The sequence below is a fragment of the Cryptomeria japonica genome, chromosome 4, assembly GCF_030272615.1.
Source record: "Cryptomeria japonica chromosome 4, Sugi_1.0, whole genome shotgun sequence".
Taxonomy (NCBI): Eukaryota; Viridiplantae; Streptophyta; class Pinopsida; order Cupressales; family Cupressaceae; genus Cryptomeria; species Cryptomeria japonica.
Window position 1 is genome coordinate 305,749,721 of NC_081408.1, and position 21,112 is coordinate 305,770,832.

A 21,112-nucleotide genomic window follows, 5' to 3' on the forward strand; every position below is an offset into this window, starting at 1 on the left:
TTCTTTAATTATCTCCAAGGACTGCCACCAGATAATCATCGATTGCTATCAGTATGATTATTATATATGACTAATTGAACTCTTTCATGATCATTTGTAAACAGTAGTTACTTGATTAATATAATCAAGTATTTGATTAACTAGACAATGGGTTTGATAAAGTCCTTAATCAATATTCTTTTGATGTCTCCCTTCAATCGGTGCTAATTGATGATTAGTTTTGATTATATTACTGAATATCACTGTCTTTTGTGAGGGGACAAACTGACACCAGCAGTTTACTTATATTTAGTATAATAATTAACTTTATTTATTGATTAGAATGATTGCTATTCTATTTTATATTATTTTTATTGAATAGTTGTTTTTCTGAATTTTATTTATTATTATATTTGTTTTCTAATTACTTTGTTATTTTCTCAATAATATAATATTGCAAAATTTATATTATTATTTGATAAATATGAAATTAATATTAATATTAATATTTAGTAAATATAAAATATAAATTATATATCATATCTTGTTTATTATTATTATTATTAAGATTTTATTTAGTTCATTCTATTCACTTATTTGGTTATATATATATAGTTTTATATTTTAATTGTATTATTTTTTTTATTAAATCCTATTTTAGAGCGGGCATTCTCAGGTTTAGATGGGGACATCACAACTTTGTACATTCATCAGTTGTTTTGACAGTGGGGGTTTCTACTGAACATTTGATCCATACTAAAATAACAGGTGTTCCATGGAAAAATAGTGCTAGCTGTAGGCCCAAGAAAAGATATAAAATAATGAAGCTCTAAGTTCTATACATGTCAATTTTTATCATCAATTGGCACTAATGTGTAAATGTGCACCCATAATGTTTTTAATTAAGGTAAACAGGGATTTGAAAAGGCCAGACCCTTGTATAGAAAGGAGGATAAAGCATTTAAGCTCATTTAAACTACAAAGAGCAACCATCAGAAACCAGCAACAAAACAGCTAGACCACAACTAAAAAGTTAAGAGCAATATGATATGTGACAAAGAACCAACCCAAAGTCAGGGCGGTTTGAAGCCAAATTGTTCCAGTGATCTTTTGCTTAACCTCAACCATCTTATTCTTAGTGCTAAATCCTTCCACACTAATCTTCTTTTTCTTGGAAGACCCAGGAAGATCCATAGGGCCACAAGCTGTCCCATCCACCAACCCCAAAGCTCCTCTTTGGAAAGGGCTCTCCATCATAGTATAATCTACCAGAGCTTTGCAACTACTTCCTTCCTTTTGTGCCCCCACAATGGTGGTGTTGCAATCCTCATCAACAATTGGGGCTTGTTCTGTTTTCCTCCAAATGGAATGGTATTTCTTGTTGCTTGGGCAAACAACAACAACATGGCCCACTTTGGAGCAACAATGGAAAATAATTAAAGTGTTCAAACTCAATCTGCTGCACCCAATCACCTAGCTTGGATGATATGTTATTGGTGAAGGGAGCACCTTGTTTTCTTCCACAAGAAGACATAATCTAACAAACAGCAAATGTTTCTTGGATTTCGTTATTGCATTCACTACAATATAATACCCAAAAGTATTGGCAATGCCCATAAAATTTCTTCATCCCATTAGTCCAATGGCAGCCTTGGCAGTCCAACCCAAACTGGAAACTTGATAATGCTTTCTTTCATTGGATTAAAGCTTGGAGACCAAATTTTTAGACAAAGGTCATTTTGCCCTAGAAACCAAGGATCTTCTTCAAGAATACTTGATCTGTCATCCAAATTTGGAAAATGTGAACAAGAAAAAATTATTCAGCAAAGCAACCACCTCAATGTTCTCTTAGTTTCCATTTCTTAAGCCCCCATCTTCTAACGACAATTTTTGGATGATTACCACAAAATCTTCCAACAAGTGAGTTCTTGAGCCAAGTAGTTGACTGATCAATGAGAGAGTCAGGGATGTTGATCTGGTGTGCGAGTTCCACTCCTATGTTCTAGGCAAGAACAACATCTGCAATATACAACACCTTGGGAGGGCCTTCAAGGAGAAACTCAATCAAAGAGGAAGGACTCCTTCACCATAGCTTGAGCAATAGGCCCACACACATCCGGGGCAACTAACATCCTTCATAACCACATTGCAAGCATTATCGTCCAGCAAACTCAAACCATTTGTATCCTTGGATGTCCTAGCCACCGGAATAGAGAGATCTATCAAGGACCTTTGTCTCAAAAGAAATGACTGCATGCTGTTACAAAGATGCCACACTTATCAAAGGAGTTTCTAGGAAGCAGAAAACCCCTTGAAAGAGTACTCCCAAGATCACTTGCCACAAAGATAGACAAAACTAGCAAGCTGGAAGACGATCATGCCTACATTATGGATCTCTATTACCTCCAACAAGATTGCCATGAGGCTCTTGTTGTTGTCGTCATTATAAGAGATAGCCCACTTCATCCATGTCTATGTCATCATTTGCATCTTGATCAGCACCTTCATCCACTACAAACCTGTTCTCACTCTCTGCTTGGATCAAAATGATTTTCCCATTTCCGTTTCCACTCTTCCTCTTGCTTCCATGTGATGCCATTCCGATTCACTGCTAATGTTAGAAAGTATCCACATTTGCATTTTGCATTCATGACCAAGGCTTGGTAAAGTCTTCACTCCTCATGTTAGCAAGGTTCCAAATTTGTAAATATGTTGCTTTTAAAAAAATTATACAAGTGAACTAATAAAAATAAATAAATATTATAGAATGAGATTATATAATTATTTTTCAGATGCATTTTTTATATTTTATGCGAAGACTGTCAAAGCTATCATTTGATATTCAAAACTTGGAGTTGCTATTTTTCTAACATTATCTCTGAAAAATTAACTTTTGATCTCTTTTTTTATTGAACTGTTTATCAAAGGTGTATTCTTAGCTGCAGGGCAATTTATACACACTTGAGAAAATTAATATTTCTGCCCAAAGGATGGAAGATTAGCATATAAGTGTATCAAATTTCTTGCATGTAATTGTAAACGTATATTCTGTGCAGTGCTTGTGATGTGAAATTCTAGTATAGCCTTAAGCTCTGACACAGCAATGTGCTGGGGATATTTTCCATCAACTTTTGCAGGAAGGAGAGAACTGAACTTAAAGAAAAAGCTTCAGAAGAAAAACAACAAACCCGGGCAGAGCATATAGCCCAACGGAATCAACAAAAGAAGGAACGGCTTATTGCTAAGGTATGCGTTTCCAAAGATTTTACTTGTAGTTGTACACTTTTATTTCATTAAAGTGGAAATGGCAATATAAGTTAGAATTTATAGGGACTTAATAAATTATCTCAAATGTATGGGTCCTGGTGCCTGTTTAACTCCAAAACTGATAGCTTTGGTTTATCTACCATAATAGCATAAAGCTTCTGCTTCTTTGGTCCATTCATTAAGACTTAAAACTGAGGTTTTATTTTCTTCACATACTGGCTTTCTAAAGGGATTGCATTCTAATGTAATTTAACTATTAAAGATCAAATCACAGTACTTTACCATCCTTAGTTGAACTTCATTGAGCAGCTCAACCTGAATTCAAATTGATGCGTCCTACAGTCTTACTTCAGGTGGGGACATCATATAATTTAAAAAACAAGGACAATCTTAAAGGAATTAATTAGAGGAGCCAAACTTTTGTTGGGAGGGGTCTACTTACAGTAGAGATTTAAAATCTACTTCATAAACATGGATTATCTTGCTCCAACTGCTGTAAACATCTTGTATACATCTAATTTTTCGAACCTTTCATTAGGCTATTTGTTTGCAAAGAAAAGGTCATTTAATACCTTTTTAGCAACCCCTCCTAGGCATCTATGCCATTTAAGTAGCAGAAAAGTTTTAATTTGTGTGTTATCGATGAATGGGTTAATGAGAAAATAAGTTGTTGAAATACTTAAACATACTACTAAACAATACGCTTTCAGACTGTAAACCAAGTACATACATTTTTATCCAAAGTAAAAATAATCTAGCATAGAGTCGGCATATGTTTTTTGCTTTGTGAATTTGTCTGGTTATTATTATGAAAATAAGTTTTGGCCAGGGTGTTTACGTTTTTCCAATTTTTGCAGAGAGAAAAGAAACTTTTGAGACCTGGTTTTGAGGGTCGTAAAGATGGCTTCATCAATATATGATCTTGTATGATGTCCAGAGTGGTGCCCTCAACTGTCATTGATAAAAGATGGTGCAGTCTGAAGGACCTGGCGGGAAATTGTTTTTGGGCAGAATATGGATGTTGCTTAGATGTGGGTAAAGTGACAGTTCTAAAACTGATTGCTAAGCTGTTTTTTATCTGTATTATAAAAGGCACGGCACACACCAAAGTTTTAGAGTCCGCTGTTACAATTATGAAAGCAAACCTTATAGGCTTTTAATCATGCAGCTTACCAAGGTTAGCTGAGATTCATGTGAGATTTTTTCACTAATTTACTTTTTGATACTTGTATTCTGAAATTGCTCAAAAACTAAATTTAGTCCATTTGATGTTCGTATGCATTCATGGAGTTTATTTCATGAGAAATGAGAAGACTATAATGTGACAAATATCTTTTACAACATTATAATGATCATATAATTTCACAGGCCGAAATGCTGCCAAGTTTCTTGTTCCATGATAAGATGTTTTTCAAGTTTACTGTATGTTAATGGAAATATTTACCTTCAATTTTCATTTTTTCTTGCCAGAAAAATGAACAGTTGCTGAGAAGTTTTGCATGAGAAATATGTCATTTATGACACTGAAAATATCTTTTATTTCCATCCATTGCAATTTGATATTTATTATTGAATATTATTTAATTTTTTCTTTTCTCCATGGTGCAATTGCTTCTGAGACTCTGGGTAAAAAACTATTTATATTTTTTTCCTGTTTTACATAGATGTTATCTTTCCAGAAATGAATGACATCTTGTCTAGAAGCCTTTTTATGTATATTTATGAAACGTGGAAGCCTTGGAACTCAAGATGTTATCTGCTTGCTTTTAAGTATTTATATTTGTAAATGCCATGACATATAATTTAAAGAACCCATCTACCATGTCAATTATGATTTGCTGCTAAATGAAAGCCTATTACTCGAGCCTCAAAAAGTGTTTCCTTAAGAGTACTTGAGACAAATTATTAAGGACTTTAGACAAATTATTAATTAATATACATATATATGATTTTGGGAAAAGTTATGCGCTTCCTGTAATGCATTTAACACACATTCTGTTTTTTTGGCACATGGTACATAGGTGGAGGTTGAAGACAATGGGTGTATTTAACATACATTCTGTGTAATGTCCCCACTTTGAATATAATTTAATGGTAAATATTAATAATAAAATTTAAATTCAAATTCAAATGAAAATATAAAAAGAATATAATTAAATATAATTAAAAATATAATTAAGTTAATTTAATTAAGTTAATGAATGGTCAAAAGGCTTGAAATGATAAGTTGTGACTCTCCCAAATATGAGGTATAAAAGGGAGAAGAGAACTCATTTAGATGGGGGAGAATTTGGAGAATCAAAAGTACATATCTGATTTAAATAAGAATTACAGATCTGATTGTGAAAGGTTGTGTTCCTTGTTGGCATTGTGTTGTCATTGATGTCAACCGGTATAGCATAAAGCAGAACAACCAGTATGGGAGAATAGTTGATATGCTGTTAGTGCTATCAATCGGTAGTGTGGATAGTGATGCCTCCTGGTAAGCATGTTGGAGTAACTGGTTTACATATCAGTATTGGGAAAGAGGAGCCGGTTTGTGAGTATGAATGCTGATGTTGAACAAGCATGATAGAGAAGTGATCGGTGAGTGATGAGAACCGAAAAACGTGTGACCAGTAGAGCTCATTGCAGTATGATCTAATGAAAGGTTAGCAGTGCAACTAGTATGCTAGTATGAGGTCAACTAGCATAACTCCCACTGAGAAACAAAAGGTTGATAGAGTGTGCTGTTTTAGTGAGCAAAGATGACATATGGAAAAGTTATTGGGACATGTCAAGTTGAAGAGGTATCCTCTCTTCAATGAAGTCACATCTTTACCAACATGTGACATAGATCTTCTTCCAGCGGTGTTTAGCAGTTGAAGTGTAGTTGTTTATTCCTCCCCTCTGGTAAATGGTAATACCTTGCTTATCCCACAACATATATGACATACATCATGACTCTCCGGGATAAGTTAGTCAGAGTAAGCAAAGACAGGTGATTGGATGCATAGACCAGATGACTAAAGTGAAAGATGAGGATGCCTCCTAAGGTTGAGATCAGAGATGTGCACCAGATTAGCATGTGAAGATATGATGTGCTACCAAGGCAAAGAAAGAAGAGTTAAGATGGTGAGTTTGCTTATTTGGCAAACCAGTTGAGAAGAGAACCAGTCAAATGAAGATAAGACTTTGCACACATGGAGTTACCAGTATGCAGACGGAAAGTGGTGTTGTTACAGATGCATAACAATTGGAGATGGATGGCATGAAGATATCATACACATTACCGGTATGAAGGCAAAAAGATGCCAATCGGTAAACAAGGAGGATACCGACATACAACCAAGTGAACAAAGAGATAAAAGTGAAGTGCTCTCAATTTGCTGTAGATTCATGTGGTGAGTCATCTTAGATAGCTGCTGAGGATCGACATGAGTGATGACTGGGCTGACAAGATCCACTGACACAAGGAAGGAGAAAGCAAGAAGGTTAACCGGTAGGCAAAGAGGGATCGATGGTATGATGCACACACCGATTGTGTAATTTGTCGGTGACCAAGTCGGACCGACTTGGTGAGCTAAGGTGGATGCCGACAAAGGTTCCACGTGGAGTCAAGGTGGCGGACATGCAAGCAGTGGTAGATGTAGTGTGCACCGACGAGGTTGTTACAAAGTCGGTTGACATTAATTGCAGACTCCATAAATCATGGGAGGTGTTGCAGAGGTGTGTGGCTCGAGGAAGGTCGAGCAGAGGTGATCGATGGGATGCATCGATCAACGCAGAGTGTCCAGGTGCATAATGCGTTGGTGATGCAATCTGCATAACCATTAATGCTGATTGATCTTGAGCCTTGCCGATGGACTATCCGTGTTTGCTAAGTTTGGCAAACGTGCCTTGGAAGGAAGAAGATATGGTAGGTGATGCTTGATTGCTTGTAGGTTGTTCATCCTCGTGCAGAACGAGATCTGATTGACCTCGTGTTCAGTGGAAGAAACCCTTGCATGCCAAGAGTTTGAAGCTGCGTTTTGGTGGGAAAGCTCAGTAATAAGAATGAAGGCAAAAGATCGTATTCAGTGATGTTGATTGGTGAAGGAGAGTGATCCTGAGCAGAGAAAAGAGGAGATAAGATTGAGAAGAGTCAAGGAACTCAACATCTGAAGAAAGGAGCTAGCAGGGAAGGTTAAACCGGTGAGAGGGTTTAATAGTGGATTAACCGGTCAGATCAGACAAACCAACAAACTGCAAAGTGAGTTGGAGAGGTGAAAACCGACAGTGTTCAAGCCAACTGGAAGGTAGTGAAGAGTGAGAAATGGACAGGGTAAAGTGTATGCAGTGGTTACAAGATTCACTTGTAATCAGACTAACTTTTGTAATTGAATATGTACATGATAGATCAATGAGTTGGAGCTCAGTGCAGGGGTTGGTGCCCTAAAGGAGTGGTACTCCTTCGGTTGGTGCCCTAAATGTTGTAACTGAAGGTTTTCATTGTGAGGTTGAATTGGAGTAGTAGACTCCAGCAAAACTTCTCATTGAGGTTTTTCCCATCTGGGGTTTTCCTCGTATATACCAGTGTCATGTGATGTGCCTTAGTGTGATTGCATTTTGAAGTCTTGCATTATCTCACCGGTAGGTTTACTTGTGTTTGTTTTGCTAACTGATACTCTCTCTTAATATGAAAAGGTTTAAGAGTTTTGGAAACCACTGATTCACCCCCCTCTCAATGGTACATTATGTTCAACAATTGGTATCAGAGCCTCAGTTCCGATTGATAAGCTTTCTTTAGCTTGGGTAGATTCTGGTATTTGAACACAATGGTCTGTTTAGTGTGACCCTCTACTCCAATGTTTGATGGTTCAAACTTTTCTGGTTGGAGTCGTAGGATGGAAGTCTACCTGTCCTCCCTTGGGTTTGATGTATGGATGTTAGTAGTAAGTGGTTGCCCTAGCAAAGTTAGTCCTCCCATCGATCCTGAAGAGGAAAGGAGAAACACATGTATTGATGAAGCTATGGAGGCCATACTCAGTGGGCTATTCGGTGATGTCTCCTCACATGTGGACAAATGCATATCTGTTAAAAGCCTATGGGACATATTGAAGAAACTTTATGGCAATTAACCTTGCACTGCGAAATCGGTTTGTGGAAACAAGAAAAGAAATGAAGCACATGTGTCTACAGATGATGAAGGTAGATCTGTTAGCTGCAACAGAAACAATGAAGAGGAAACTCACCTCTTTATGGCTCAAGAATCAGAAGATGAGAGGCACACATCAGAGAGTAACCATGCAGATCACTCCTACCGGCAAGATGTGTTTGGAAGTGATGATGAAGATGAAGCCGAAGTTGATCTTGAATGTGAATTGGTATGTGCACTAGAAGAGTTGCAAAATGTTAGAAATAAATTTAAGAGGTATAAAGATTCAGTTCATGAAGAATGCAACCTGTTGAGAACATGCCTTAAAGAATCAAATAATAATATCTACAAATTAACATCTCAACTAGAAGAGGCAAAAGGATTGATTAGTGAAGTGAAATCAATCTTTGATGCTAAGGAGAGATGTGAGGAACTCCAGCTAGAAGTGAAGACAAAGGACAAAGAATGTCTGGACCTAAAAGGAGAAATGGAGAACATCAGGAAAGACCTTGAGAAGTGTCAAAATGAGCTCAAGGTAAGGATCTGGTATGGTGGTAGCACTGAGGCCTTGGACAAAATGTTGAGTAAACAAAAATACTCCAAGGATAGCAGAGGATTAGGATATGCTGCTGGTGAATGCTCCACAAGCGAGGATGTCTCTCACAAGGATATTCAGTTTGTCTCCTCTAATGGAAATAACAGGGGTCAGACCTTCACAGTCCGAAGTGCACCAAGAAAGAAGGTTGACCCAGCTAAAACCGGTGAGGACTTGAGGCTAAAAATGAAGACCGATGCAACAAGAAGAAATAATGCAGATCCTAAAGGAAAAAGAAAGCTGAGAGAAGATAGGTTTACCGGAAACAAGAATGCAAGAAGGTCGCCTAAGAGATTTGCCACCGGTGGAAGACAAAGAGATGCAACACCCCATAGAAGTAGAAGCGAAGAAGCCAAACTGGTCAGATCACCTCATGTTTGGCAAAATGAATTTGTAAGTAATATGTCTCCATTCTTCGATTACTGTGTTGCTTGTAAATGATATGGCCATAGGGCAAAGGAATGCAAAAAAGATGTCTAGGAATAGAAAAGTTGTTCTTCCTAGGAATAGCAATTCAGTTTGTAGAAGATGTAATGCATTTGGGCATAGAACATCAAAATGTAGAAACATGCATAAGCTCACTCTCGGTTATGCTAACCAAAGTCCATTTGCTGCTTCAAGAAATATAAATTATATATGTTATAACTGCAATGGATCTGACCATAGAAGTAATGAGTGCAGGAAGAAGATGTTTCATGCACATGGCAGTCGGCATAACAACTATGCCCAAAGGAGAGATGCTCCTACAAGATCAAGATATCAGTTGAAACCGGTAGCGAACTACAATGGCATGTCCCTGAGAAGAAGATCAAATCGGTCTAATAGAAGATCTTTCAATCATTCAGTTGGGATGAATGCAATATGCTTCTATGGCAATACATCCTGTCATACTATAGAACCTGGTAAAGCAAAGACCTATTAGCAGAAGAAGATGAGACCTGATCCAAAGGCTACAAATGAGAAGAGGAGGGAGTCCAAGCAGGTATTGAGGAAGAAGGAAGAGAACATGACCATGGACCGACACTATGCACTCAATGCACATGTGATATCTCCTAAAGTTTAAATGAGATGTAGATCCTTAGGGGGAGCTATATGTTGATCAGATCATTCATCCCCAAATGCTTGATAAGGACAAAGGAGAAGCCAGGTTGCTGCCAGTAAGAAGGAAAAAGGTGAGATAGGTGTATGTGTGGTTGCTGCCGTAACTACACACTCATACTTGTGTCAATGTATAGTTCAAAGTCTAATTGGGATAAGAGACAAGTGACACAAGAAGACAAAGGCTAATGGACAAGGTGTCCCGGTGAAGATAGTGAACCTGTAGTGTAAACCGGTGTGTGAAGTGTGTTACCGGTATGGATATTATTCAGTATAGTGGTATAAGCGAGTCAATGTGTCCCGGTTGTGTTGCAGTGGCTCTGGTGGCCTGGACAGATGAATTTATGTCTCTGATGATATCAAAAGTTGTTCTAAATGATAGTGTGTTGGATTAGTAGCCGATCCCATTTGTATAAGACATCATGATGTCAATTGGTGTGAGAGTTGACATGGTGTCAATGTGACTTGGCATTGTGGTCAGGTACGTTTATGTCACAAAGATGGGATGGATGTCATGGAAGTGAAAGACCATCAACACTCATAGATGCTCACTTCTACCAGTACATGTGCAGTTTGGGGTACCGGTTTAGGACCTGACAAAAAAATGAAGACCAGAGGGTTGTGATTCAGGGGGAGTTCACAGTCATATTTTATGATTGGTATCTGATACACTTGACATAGGTGGAGATCAAGTGTCATTGTTGCTGCACAGTGAACCGGTATACAAGGATAGGTGAACAAAGATGTGAGTTACCTGCACAGGGGGAGAATATGTCAAATAGATTTGTGTCAGCTCTTCGGTTCAAGTGCTGCTAGCTGATAGGTTGTAGAGCATAGTGGTAAAAAGGGAAAACGCAACCAGTACAAAAGGGGAAGAGAGAGCTTGCAATATACCAACTGTCAAGACCCTTTTCCATTGTTGTCAAAGGGGGAGAAAGGATCTGTACTATACCAGATACTACATGTGTTGACATCAATGCCAAAGAGGGAGATTGTTGGCAGTGTGTTGTCATTGATGTCAACCGGTATAGCATAAAGCAGGACAACCGGTATGGGAGAATAATTGATATGCTATTAGTGCTATCAACTGGTATTGTGGACACTGAAGCCACCTGGTAAGCATGTGGACAGTGAAGCCACCTTGTAAGCATGTTGGAGTAACCGGTTTACATATCAGTATTGGGAAGAAAGAGCCGATTTGTGAGTATGCATGCTGATGCTAAACAAGCATGATAGAGAAGTGTCCGGTGAGTGACGAGAATCAGAAAGTGTGTGACCAATAGAGCTCACTGCAGTATGATCTAATGAAGGGTTAGTAGTGCAACCAATATGCTAGTATGAGGTCAACTAGCAGGACTCCCACCGAGAAAGAGAAGGTTGACAGAGTGTGTGTTGTTTCAGTAAGAAAATATGACATATGGAAAAGCTACTGGGACATATGTCAAGTTGAAGAGGTATCCTCTCTTTAGTGAAGTCACATCATTACCGACAGGTGACATAGATCTTCCTCCACCGGTGTTTAGCAGTTGAAGTGCAGTTGTCTATTCCTCCCCTCTGGTGAATGGTAATACCTTGCTTATCCCACAACATACATGACATACATCATGAATCTCCGGGATAAGTTAGTTAGAGTAATCAAAGGTAGGTGATTGGATGCATAAACCAAATGACTAAATTGAAAGATGAGGTTGCCTCTTGAGGTTGAGATCAGAGATGTGCACCAGATCAACATGTGAAGACATGATGTGCTACCAAGGAAGAGAAGGAAAAGTTAAGACGGTGAGTTTGCCTCCTTGGAAAACTGGTTGAGAAGAGAACCAGTCAAATGAAGATAAGGCTTTGCAGTTGCACACATGGAGTTATCGATATGCAGATGGAAAGTGGTGTTGCCACAGATGCATAACAGTTGGAGATGGATGGCATGAAGATATCATACACATAACCGTTATGAAGGCAAAAACCTGCCAATCGGTAAACAAGGTGGATATCGACATACAACCAAGTGAACAAAGAGACAAAAGTGAAGTGCTCTCAATTTGCTGAAGATGCATGTGGTGAGTCATCCTATATGGATGTTGAGGACTGACATGAGTGATGATCGGGCTAACAAGATCCACCGACACAAGGAAGGATAAGGCAAGAAGGTTAACTAGTAGGCAAAGAGGGACCAGTGGTATGATGCACACACCAGTTTTGTGTAATTTGTCGGTGACCAAGTCGGACCGAGTTGGTGAGCTAAGGTGGATGCCGACAAAGGTACCACATGGAGTCAAGGTGGCGGACATGCAAGCAGCGGTAGATGGAGTGTGCACTGACGAGGTTGTTAAAGAGTCGGTCAACATTAATTACAGACCTCGTAAATCATGGGAGGTGTTGTAGAGGTGTGTAGCTCGAGGAAGGTTGAGCAGAGGTGATCAATGGGATGCATCGATCGATGCAGAGTGTCCAAGTGCAAAATGAGTTGGTAATGCAATCTGCAGAACCATTTTTGGTGATTGATCTTGAGCCTTGCCAATGGACTGTCTGTGTTTGCTAAGTTTAGCAAACGTGCCTTGGAAGGAAGAAGATATGGTAGGTGATGCCTGATTGCTTGCAGGTTTTTCATCCTCCTACAGAACGAGATCTGATTGACCTTGTGTTCAGTGGAAGAAACCCTTGTGCGCCAAGAGTTTGAAGCTGCGTTTTGGTGGGAAAGCTCAGTAATAAGAATGAAAGCAGAAGACCGTATTCGGTGATGCTGACTGGTGAATGAGAGTGATCTTGAGCAAAGAAAAGAGGAGATAAGACTGAGAAGAGTCAATGAACTCTGCATCTGAAGAAAAGAGCTAGCAGGGAAGGTTAAACCGGTGAGAGGGTTTAACAATGGCTAAACCGGCAAGATCAAACAAACCAACAAACTGCAAAGTGAGTTGCAGAGGTGGAAACTAACAACGTTTAAGACAACTGGAAGGTAGTGAAGAGTGAAGCAACTGCATGTGTGTATGTGAGAGAAGATCCGACATGTAGTGAGAAGAGAAAGGATAAATCGATGAGCAAAGTAATCGACAACATGTGTATGTTCTGACTGATCATCCAACAAGCAGAGGTAGAACTGGTGTGTCTGCATCAACAAGTGAAGGTGAGAAGAGAGATTGAGAGAGATATATAAGGAAGAGTAGAAGTCAACCAGTGAGGCAGAGGAGGTGAGAAACTGACAGGGTAAATTGTATGTAGTGTTTACAAGATTCATTTGTAATCAGACTATTAATTTTGTAATTGATTATGTACATGATAGATCACTGAGTTGGAGCTCGGTGTAGGGGTTGGTGCTCCTTGGGTTGGTGCCCTAAAGCAAGAGTGGTACTCTTTGGGTTGGTGCCCTAAATGTTGTAACTGAAGGTTTTCATTGTGAGGTTGGATTGGAGCAGTAGACTCCAACAACACTTCTCATCGAGGTTTTTCCCATCTTGGGTTTTCTTTGTATATACCGGTGTCATGTAGGTTTACTTGTGTTTGTTTTACTAACCGATACTCTCTCTTAGTATGACAAGGTTTAAGAGTTTTGGAAACCATTGATTCGCCCCCCTCTCAGTGGTACATTGTGTTCAACATGCCTTTTCAAAGGGCAGAAATAAAGAAGAGTTTCATTCTTTCAAAGTGTGCTAATAGTGAAGATGTGTCTCTCTTGACATAAGGCATGCTAATAGTGAAAATGTCTCTCTTGACAGAAGGCATACATGATAAGGAGATGTAACCTCTCCCTCACATTGAGAGATATAAACGAAAGGAATCAAAACATCTAGGTGACACCACCATTGATTGGATCAGATTAGAACTGTTATTAAGTTACAGACAATAACATCCTTGTTCTTGGTGGCATACATGGGGACTTTCATAGCTCTAACAATATAGATTGTAGCTTGTTTATCAATTAGATCACAACCTTTATTTCAGATAGTCTGTCATGCCCTGTTCCTAACTTTCATATTTCCTTTGACCAAATATAATATATGATTGGCACTACATCGTTAATCATAGTAGCAAAAATTGGCAAACCATTAGTATAAGTTTTTTTGAAAAAACCAAACAAAAAAAAACATAAAAAATTGTAGAAAAAGAGAAAACTATTATTTTAAAAAACTTAAGGGCATTTCCATAGCATAGAGATATAAGGAGCAAATAAAATGGAGTTTAACCCATGAATTGTAGAAAATAATTTTTGTTGTTGATTATATTCATATTACATATGTAAATATTTAGTTAACTTTTTAAGAGGGCAGTCACCAAATACACCAAATAGTTGTCTAAGTCTGAGATCAAATATTAGCCAAGTCTATGAAGTAACTGAGATCAAAAGTCAACATAAAAACTAACAAACAAATAGTAAAAGTGGAAGCCAGTTTGAAGTGATCTAAGAATTTCATTGTGATTAAGGCAAGGAGTTTTGTAGGTTTGATTCAATATTTTAGAAAGCTTATCAAATCATATTCTACAATTGCAATGCTTTATATCATAGCATCAAAAAATCATTTGGGAAAAAAATTGGCAAACGAAAAGTACAAGATTTTTTTTGAAAAAAGGTAGTAAAAAATCATAAAAATTGTAGAAAAATAGACACAAACTACTTTCTTTAAAACTTAAGGACACTTCCATAGCATAGGGATATATAGAGTAAATAAAATAGAGTTTAAACCATGATTGTAGAAAATTATTTTTTGTTGTTTATATTCATATTGCTGGTTAAGTAGGCAAATATTCATTTGGGTAGTCACCAAATACACCAAATACTTATCTAAGTTTGAGATCAAAGATTACCTGTCTTTGATTTTGCTGAGATAGAAAATTATTAGACAGAGATACAACTATTGTTAGGAATTTAGTAAAATTGGAAGCCATTTCGAAGTGATCCAAGACTTTCATTGTGATTGAGGCAAGGAGTTTTCTAGGGGTAGTTCAATATTTGAGAAAGCTTATCAAATCATATTCCATAGTTGCAATGCTTTACATTCCCTGATGGCAATTGGTAAGTCTTTTATATGGGGTAGAATTCAACAAAAGGCAATTGTTTAGTTGAAGTAAAAGATTAGCGAGCCACTGGTTTTGGCAATACCTAGCTCGCAACTACTATCTTAGGTAGAGACAAATTTTAATGATTGTGTGTTGGAGGCTCTTTTATTAGAACTATGTAAGCTTATTTGTTGTCATTCATATTTATTTCGTGGAGCACTTTGGATATATTGCTCACATAATGAATTGTATGTTTTTGTTTGAGTAAAAATTAACTATATCAATTATAAACCAAACATCATATATCTATATCTATATATATTATATATGTCTTTAGATGTTTAGTTTTGTGGTAGAAACACTCCATTGGTGAGACAACCACCAAGGTTCAAACCCTTGCTAGGCCATTGAGCTCGTGGGCTTTCTGCTTTTGTTGGGTTGTTGAGCTCATGGATTTGAACAAGTGAAGTGTGGGGAATGATGAACCCTCCGAAAATGGACAAAATAACAAGATTTGAACAAGTGAAGTGTGGGGAATGATGAACCCCCTCCCCCACCCCAAAAATGGACAAAATAGCAAACTTTTTCAACGTTGGTTCCACATTGACTTTGATTATGTTTCAAATCAACCCTATTTCTAAGCAATTTAGTAATTTCACAAGTTTTTTTTCTAGGGTTTTGTAAGTTTTTACAATGATTTTTTTTCACTTTTTTTTGCCATTTTTTGGGGGTTTTTTAACACGATTATAGTGTGATTTAAACGCAAAAAATATTGAAATTTGGGTCAATGATTTTTTTGTGAATTGAGATTTTTTTTGGGGAATAAATTGGCTGGCTCCAAGATTCAGGATTAATGGGGTATAATCACGATTTTTTGCAGACTATGGCTCCAAGATTCAGGATTAATGGGGTATAATCACGATTTTTTGCAGACTATTGCTTCTATGGTATTGATAATATGACTTTATTAATAATCATGATCAAACCAGAAAGTAGAACCATCTGATCAATATTGAAATGAATGTATTTTAAGAGGAAATCAATAATGGATATATCCATGATAACCCAACTACAATACAAATCACATAATAATCAATGGTCAAAGGAAAATAGTGATAAACAATGAAAGATAGTTAATTGATGAAAATGATAAGTAGTCATTAATATTAGTTAAGCCAAAGAGGTAGGAATGAGGAGTTATTGGCAAGGGTCATGTAAAGAGACATCTTTTATTGCATACCTCCTCTCATCCTATTTATATGTGGATACATATTCTATCAAGATCATCGAATTGGGGTAGATGAAAAACATCGAACAATCTTTGAAGAAGAGAGCATAAAATGAAAGATTGAATATGTAATTATCATTAAGACAAGGTGATACTCTGGTATGAGGTTTTTGTGCATATATGTGATTATACTTTCTGCATACTACTATTAATAGCAAATCACTGTTATGATTATTCAATATAGTATGCTGCATGCTATCTCCAATTTGCTCATTTCTGATTCATACTATGTGATTGCTTATGGCTATTTAACATGGGGTATGCAATATAATATGATGTTTTATATATACATGTACTCTGTTTGATTATTGTAATCATCCATGGTTGGGAGATGAAGGATTTCAATAGGGAGAATGGTGTTGGGGTCACCTCTAAGCACGCCACATCATAAAGTGGGGTGAAGGTGCTCTGCCTTTGGGCTTAGGAGGGTTAGACTTAGGACACCCTATTGAGGAAATCCTTGTCCTCTCCACCATGATGATAGATGGGATCATGTGAATAGGAGAAGGTGGCTTGATTGAGGGAGAATGGTTGTTAGACACCTTATGAGGTTACCCATTCTAGCTTGCTATGATTGGGATTCCTTTAGTTATGACCTATGATTATGATCTCTACATTTTTAATTGTTCGTAATTGCAAATTGCTTTAAGTTTCACCAATAATTGGTCTTTCTTTACTTATAGCCTTTCTAATCTACTATATGAATCATAGTTAGTCCATCTTTACTTTATGGACCATAATTAGTCATTCTTTATTCTATGTATCATCATAGTTAGTATGGTTCGTAATTATTAGTCACTTATATGTTATAGTTGGTAGGTTAATTTCCTAACTTGTTTGTAATGTTTTTCTATTAAAGAGATAAAGGTATTCCCTCTCTAACCCACCCTTAATAGTTAAGAATTGTAATCTAGGGTAAACTAGGGCATTTTACAAAAGGGGACATTATAAGTGGTATTAGAGCATGATTCTGCCAACCTACGAGGAAAAACTACTTTGACAATTATTGTCTTAAGGACAACAATGCATTCTTATATATGTGTAATGTATGTTGAGTATGCTTACATATATGTGTAATGTATGTTGAGTATGCTTACTCCATGTGTGTTTTATATGAGTTCTTTGGTCTTGTATGATTTGTGTTGCTTCAGACCTGATATGTTTTCAGCATGTGTGTTTTATATGTATGCCTTGTGACTTACTTGTATTTATGTGCTCGCCTTGCAATTGATGTGTCTTCAACATGTTTACTCGATGAGCACCTTTCAAATGTATACTTTATGCTTTACACATGTATGCTGCATGCTTTATGTGTATTCAAGTGTGGGATTCATGCCTCGCGTGTCTTCATGTGTATGATTCATGCCTTATGTGTAATAATGTGTTTAATTCATGTCTTACATGCATTCATGTGTATGATTCCTGCTTTATGTATGTTCATGTGTACATTTCATGCTCAATGCCTCCTATGTGTTCATGCATATGACTCATGCATTGTGTGTATTCATGTGTATTACATGTATTCCGACTTCATGCCTTACATGTATTGCTACATGTAAATTCTTCATGCCTCACATATGTCTGTGTATTTATACGCCTGCTTCATGTCTTCAACATGAAAAGTTCATGGTTATTTTGTATGTGAACCTTTCTCATTAGTGCTTGGTGTCTTGTATATATGCTTAATACCTTACCTTCATTTATGTGTTTGCCTCATGATTGTCGTGGTGTGTGTGCCTTCCTAATGCATGTCTTGTGTCTTGAATATGCTTCACATCATGTTTGATGGTCTTCGACACGTTTGTTCCATGTGTGTTTCCAAAGCAATTTCATCATTTTGAACACTCCATGATCATTTCTTGAGGACAAGCAATCTTGAGTCAGGCAGATTGTAATGATCCCACTTTGAAATAGAATTCAATGATAAATATTAATAATAAAATTCAAATTCAAAAGAACAAAAAAAATAAAAAATAAAAATAAAAATTAAATGAATATAATTGATAATTTAATTAAGTTAATGAATGGTCAAAAGGTTTGAAATGATAAGATGCGTTTCTCCCAAATATGAGGTATACAAGGGAGAAGAGAACTCATTTGAAGGGGGGAGAGAATTTGGGGAATCAGAAGTGTAGATCTTATTTAAATAAGAAATACAGATCTGATTGTGAAAGGTTGTATCCCTTTCCAAAGGGCAAAAATAAAGAAGAGTTGCACTCTTTCAAAGGGTGCTAATGGCGAAAGGGCGTGTCTCTTGCCAAAAGGCATACATGATAAGGAGACGTGGCCTCTCCCTCACATCAAGAGATATGAAGGAAATGAATCAAAGCATCTAGGTGACATCATCGTCGGTCAGATCAGATCATAACTGTTATCAAGTTACAGGCAGTAACATCCTTGTTCTTGGTGGTATGCATGGGGACTATCATAGCTCTAACAAGATAGACTGTAGCTTGTTTATCAATTAGATCACAATCTTTATCTTAGATAGATTGTCATACCCCGTTCCTAACCTTCATATTTCCTTTGATCAAATATAATATATGATTGACACTATAGTATTAATAATATGACTTTATTAATAATCATGATCGAACCAGAATGTAGAACCATCCGACCTACTGAAATGAATGTATTTTAAGAGGAAATAAATTATGGATATAACCATGATTACTTGGCCACAATAGAAATCACATAATAATTAATTGTGAAAGGACAATAATGATAAACAAATGAAAGATAGTTAATCAATGAAAATGATAAGTTCTCATTAATATTAGTTAAGTTAAAGAGGTACGAATGATGAGTTATGGGGAAGGGTCATGTAAAGAGACATCTCCTTTCACCACATACCTCCTCACATCCTATTTAAAGGTGGATACATATTTTGTCAAGAGCATCGATTTGGGGTGGATGAAAAACATTGAATAGTCCTTGAAGAAGAGAACATAAAAAGGAAAGATCGAATCTATAATTATCATTAAGACAAGGTGATACTCTAGTATGAGGTTTCTGTGCATATATCTGATAATACTTTTTGCATACCACTATTAATAGCTTATCGTTGTTATGATTATTTAATATAGTATATTGCATGTTATCTCCAACCTGCTCATTTTTTATTCATACTATGAGATTGCTTATGGCTATTTAACACGAGATATGTGATATAATATGATGTTTTATATATACATGTATTTTGTCTGATTATTGTAATCAACCATGGTTGGGAGATGAAGGATTGCAATAGGGAGGATATTGTTGGGGTCACCTCTAAGCACACCACCTCATATGTATGGCACATGCATGGTAGGGTCCACATGAGGCCAAAGGGGGGGTGAAGGTGCTCTGTCTTTGGGCTTAGGAGGGTTAGACTTAGGACACCCTATTGAGGAAATCCTTGTTCTCTCCACCCCGATGATGGGATCATTTGAGTAGGAGAAGGTGGCTTGATTGAGGGAGAATGGTTGATAAGACACCCTATCAAGTGTGGCTCGATTGGGGGAGAATGGTTGTTAAGACACCCTATGGAGTTACCCATCCTAGCTTGCTATGATTGGGATTCCTTTTGTTATGACCTATGATTATGATCTCTACATTTACAGTTGTTTGTAACTGCAAACTGCTTTAAGTTTCATCAATAATTGCTTTCTTTACTTAATAGTCTTTCTACTTTAATTTATGAATCATAGTTAGTCTTTCTTTACTTTATGGATCATAACCAATCATTCTTTATTTTATGTATCATCATAGTTAGTATGGTTTGTAATTATTAGTCACTTATATGTTATAATTGGTAGGTTAGTTTCCTAACTTGTTTGCAGGGTTTTTCTATCAAAGAGATATTGGTATCCCATCTCTAACCCACCCTTAATAGCTAAGAATTGTAATCTAGGGTAAACTAGGGCATTTTACAAAAGGGAACATAACGTTCTAGTAGATATATGGTTGATAAACATCGGTTCTTTCCATACTCTTTTGATGGGTCTGTTTATCTGTATCTTTTGGAAGAAGTTAACATAATGCTATTGTTGTTAATAGGAATCAACATGTTTTGGAGTAGTGGAGTGAGGATTGATCGTTTTTTATTATGATAAACACTTTTGACTAAAGCTATGAACTTGAAGGACCAATCCCATAAAAAGAAGTGAGAAAATCACCCTACAACAACCTAGAACAACATGTAATGTCAATATTTATAACACTACATCAAGCCACAACATCCCATGTAGGGGGGCAACAAAGTAGCAGACAAGATGTCAACAAAGAACAAGATCACCACCTACAGTGGTTTAAATCTGAAAAGCTTTAGAGAGATTTGTTTTGATTGAGCTTATTAATGCTTTTTTGAATCAAACCGTCTTTGGATGGGATTAGAAAGGTCACATGTGTTTGTTTTCCTTCCCAAAGGGAAAAGAGCCAAAAGAAGGAACATGATGGTAGCTTGAACATTACATTACATTTTTATTTCAAACAACCCGGTCATTCTTGCCTACAACAGGTCAATCTGCATCACCTTACCTCAACACGGACACTAGGAGTGGAATAAACCTACATATTCTTAGAATGTTTGTGGTTACCTGAGGAAAAACCACACAAAGGAATATTATATACTATCTTGTAACAATTGTGGCACATCATAAGGATATCTCATAATCAATTTGCTGAACCCAATCTCCAAGGTTTGAAGAAAGAGTGATTGAGGAAGGGAGTAGCTTGTCAATTGCAATTTTGAAATAAAATCCAACATATATGAAACACTTTCTAGATCTGGTCACCTCAT

The 21,112-nt window shown here is 36.9% G+C and overlaps 1 protein-coding gene across 1 annotated transcript in view; it reads left to right on the forward strand.

Moving 5' to 3' along the window:
• LOC131052121 (uncharacterized) overlaps positions 1–4,641 on the forward strand; it is a 65,298-nt gene extending 60,657 nt beyond the window's left edge. Inside the window, exons 10-11 of the mRNA XM_057986720.2 lie at positions 3,117–3,225; positions 4,104–4,641. Coding sequence (XP_057842703.2) covers positions 3,117–3,225; positions 4,104–4,166 — 172 coding nt within the window. The 3' untranslated portion in view covers positions 4,167–4,641. The remainder of the gene's footprint in view (positions 1–3,116; positions 3,226–4,103) is intronic.
• Positions 4,642–21,112: the final 16,471 nt, after the last annotated feature.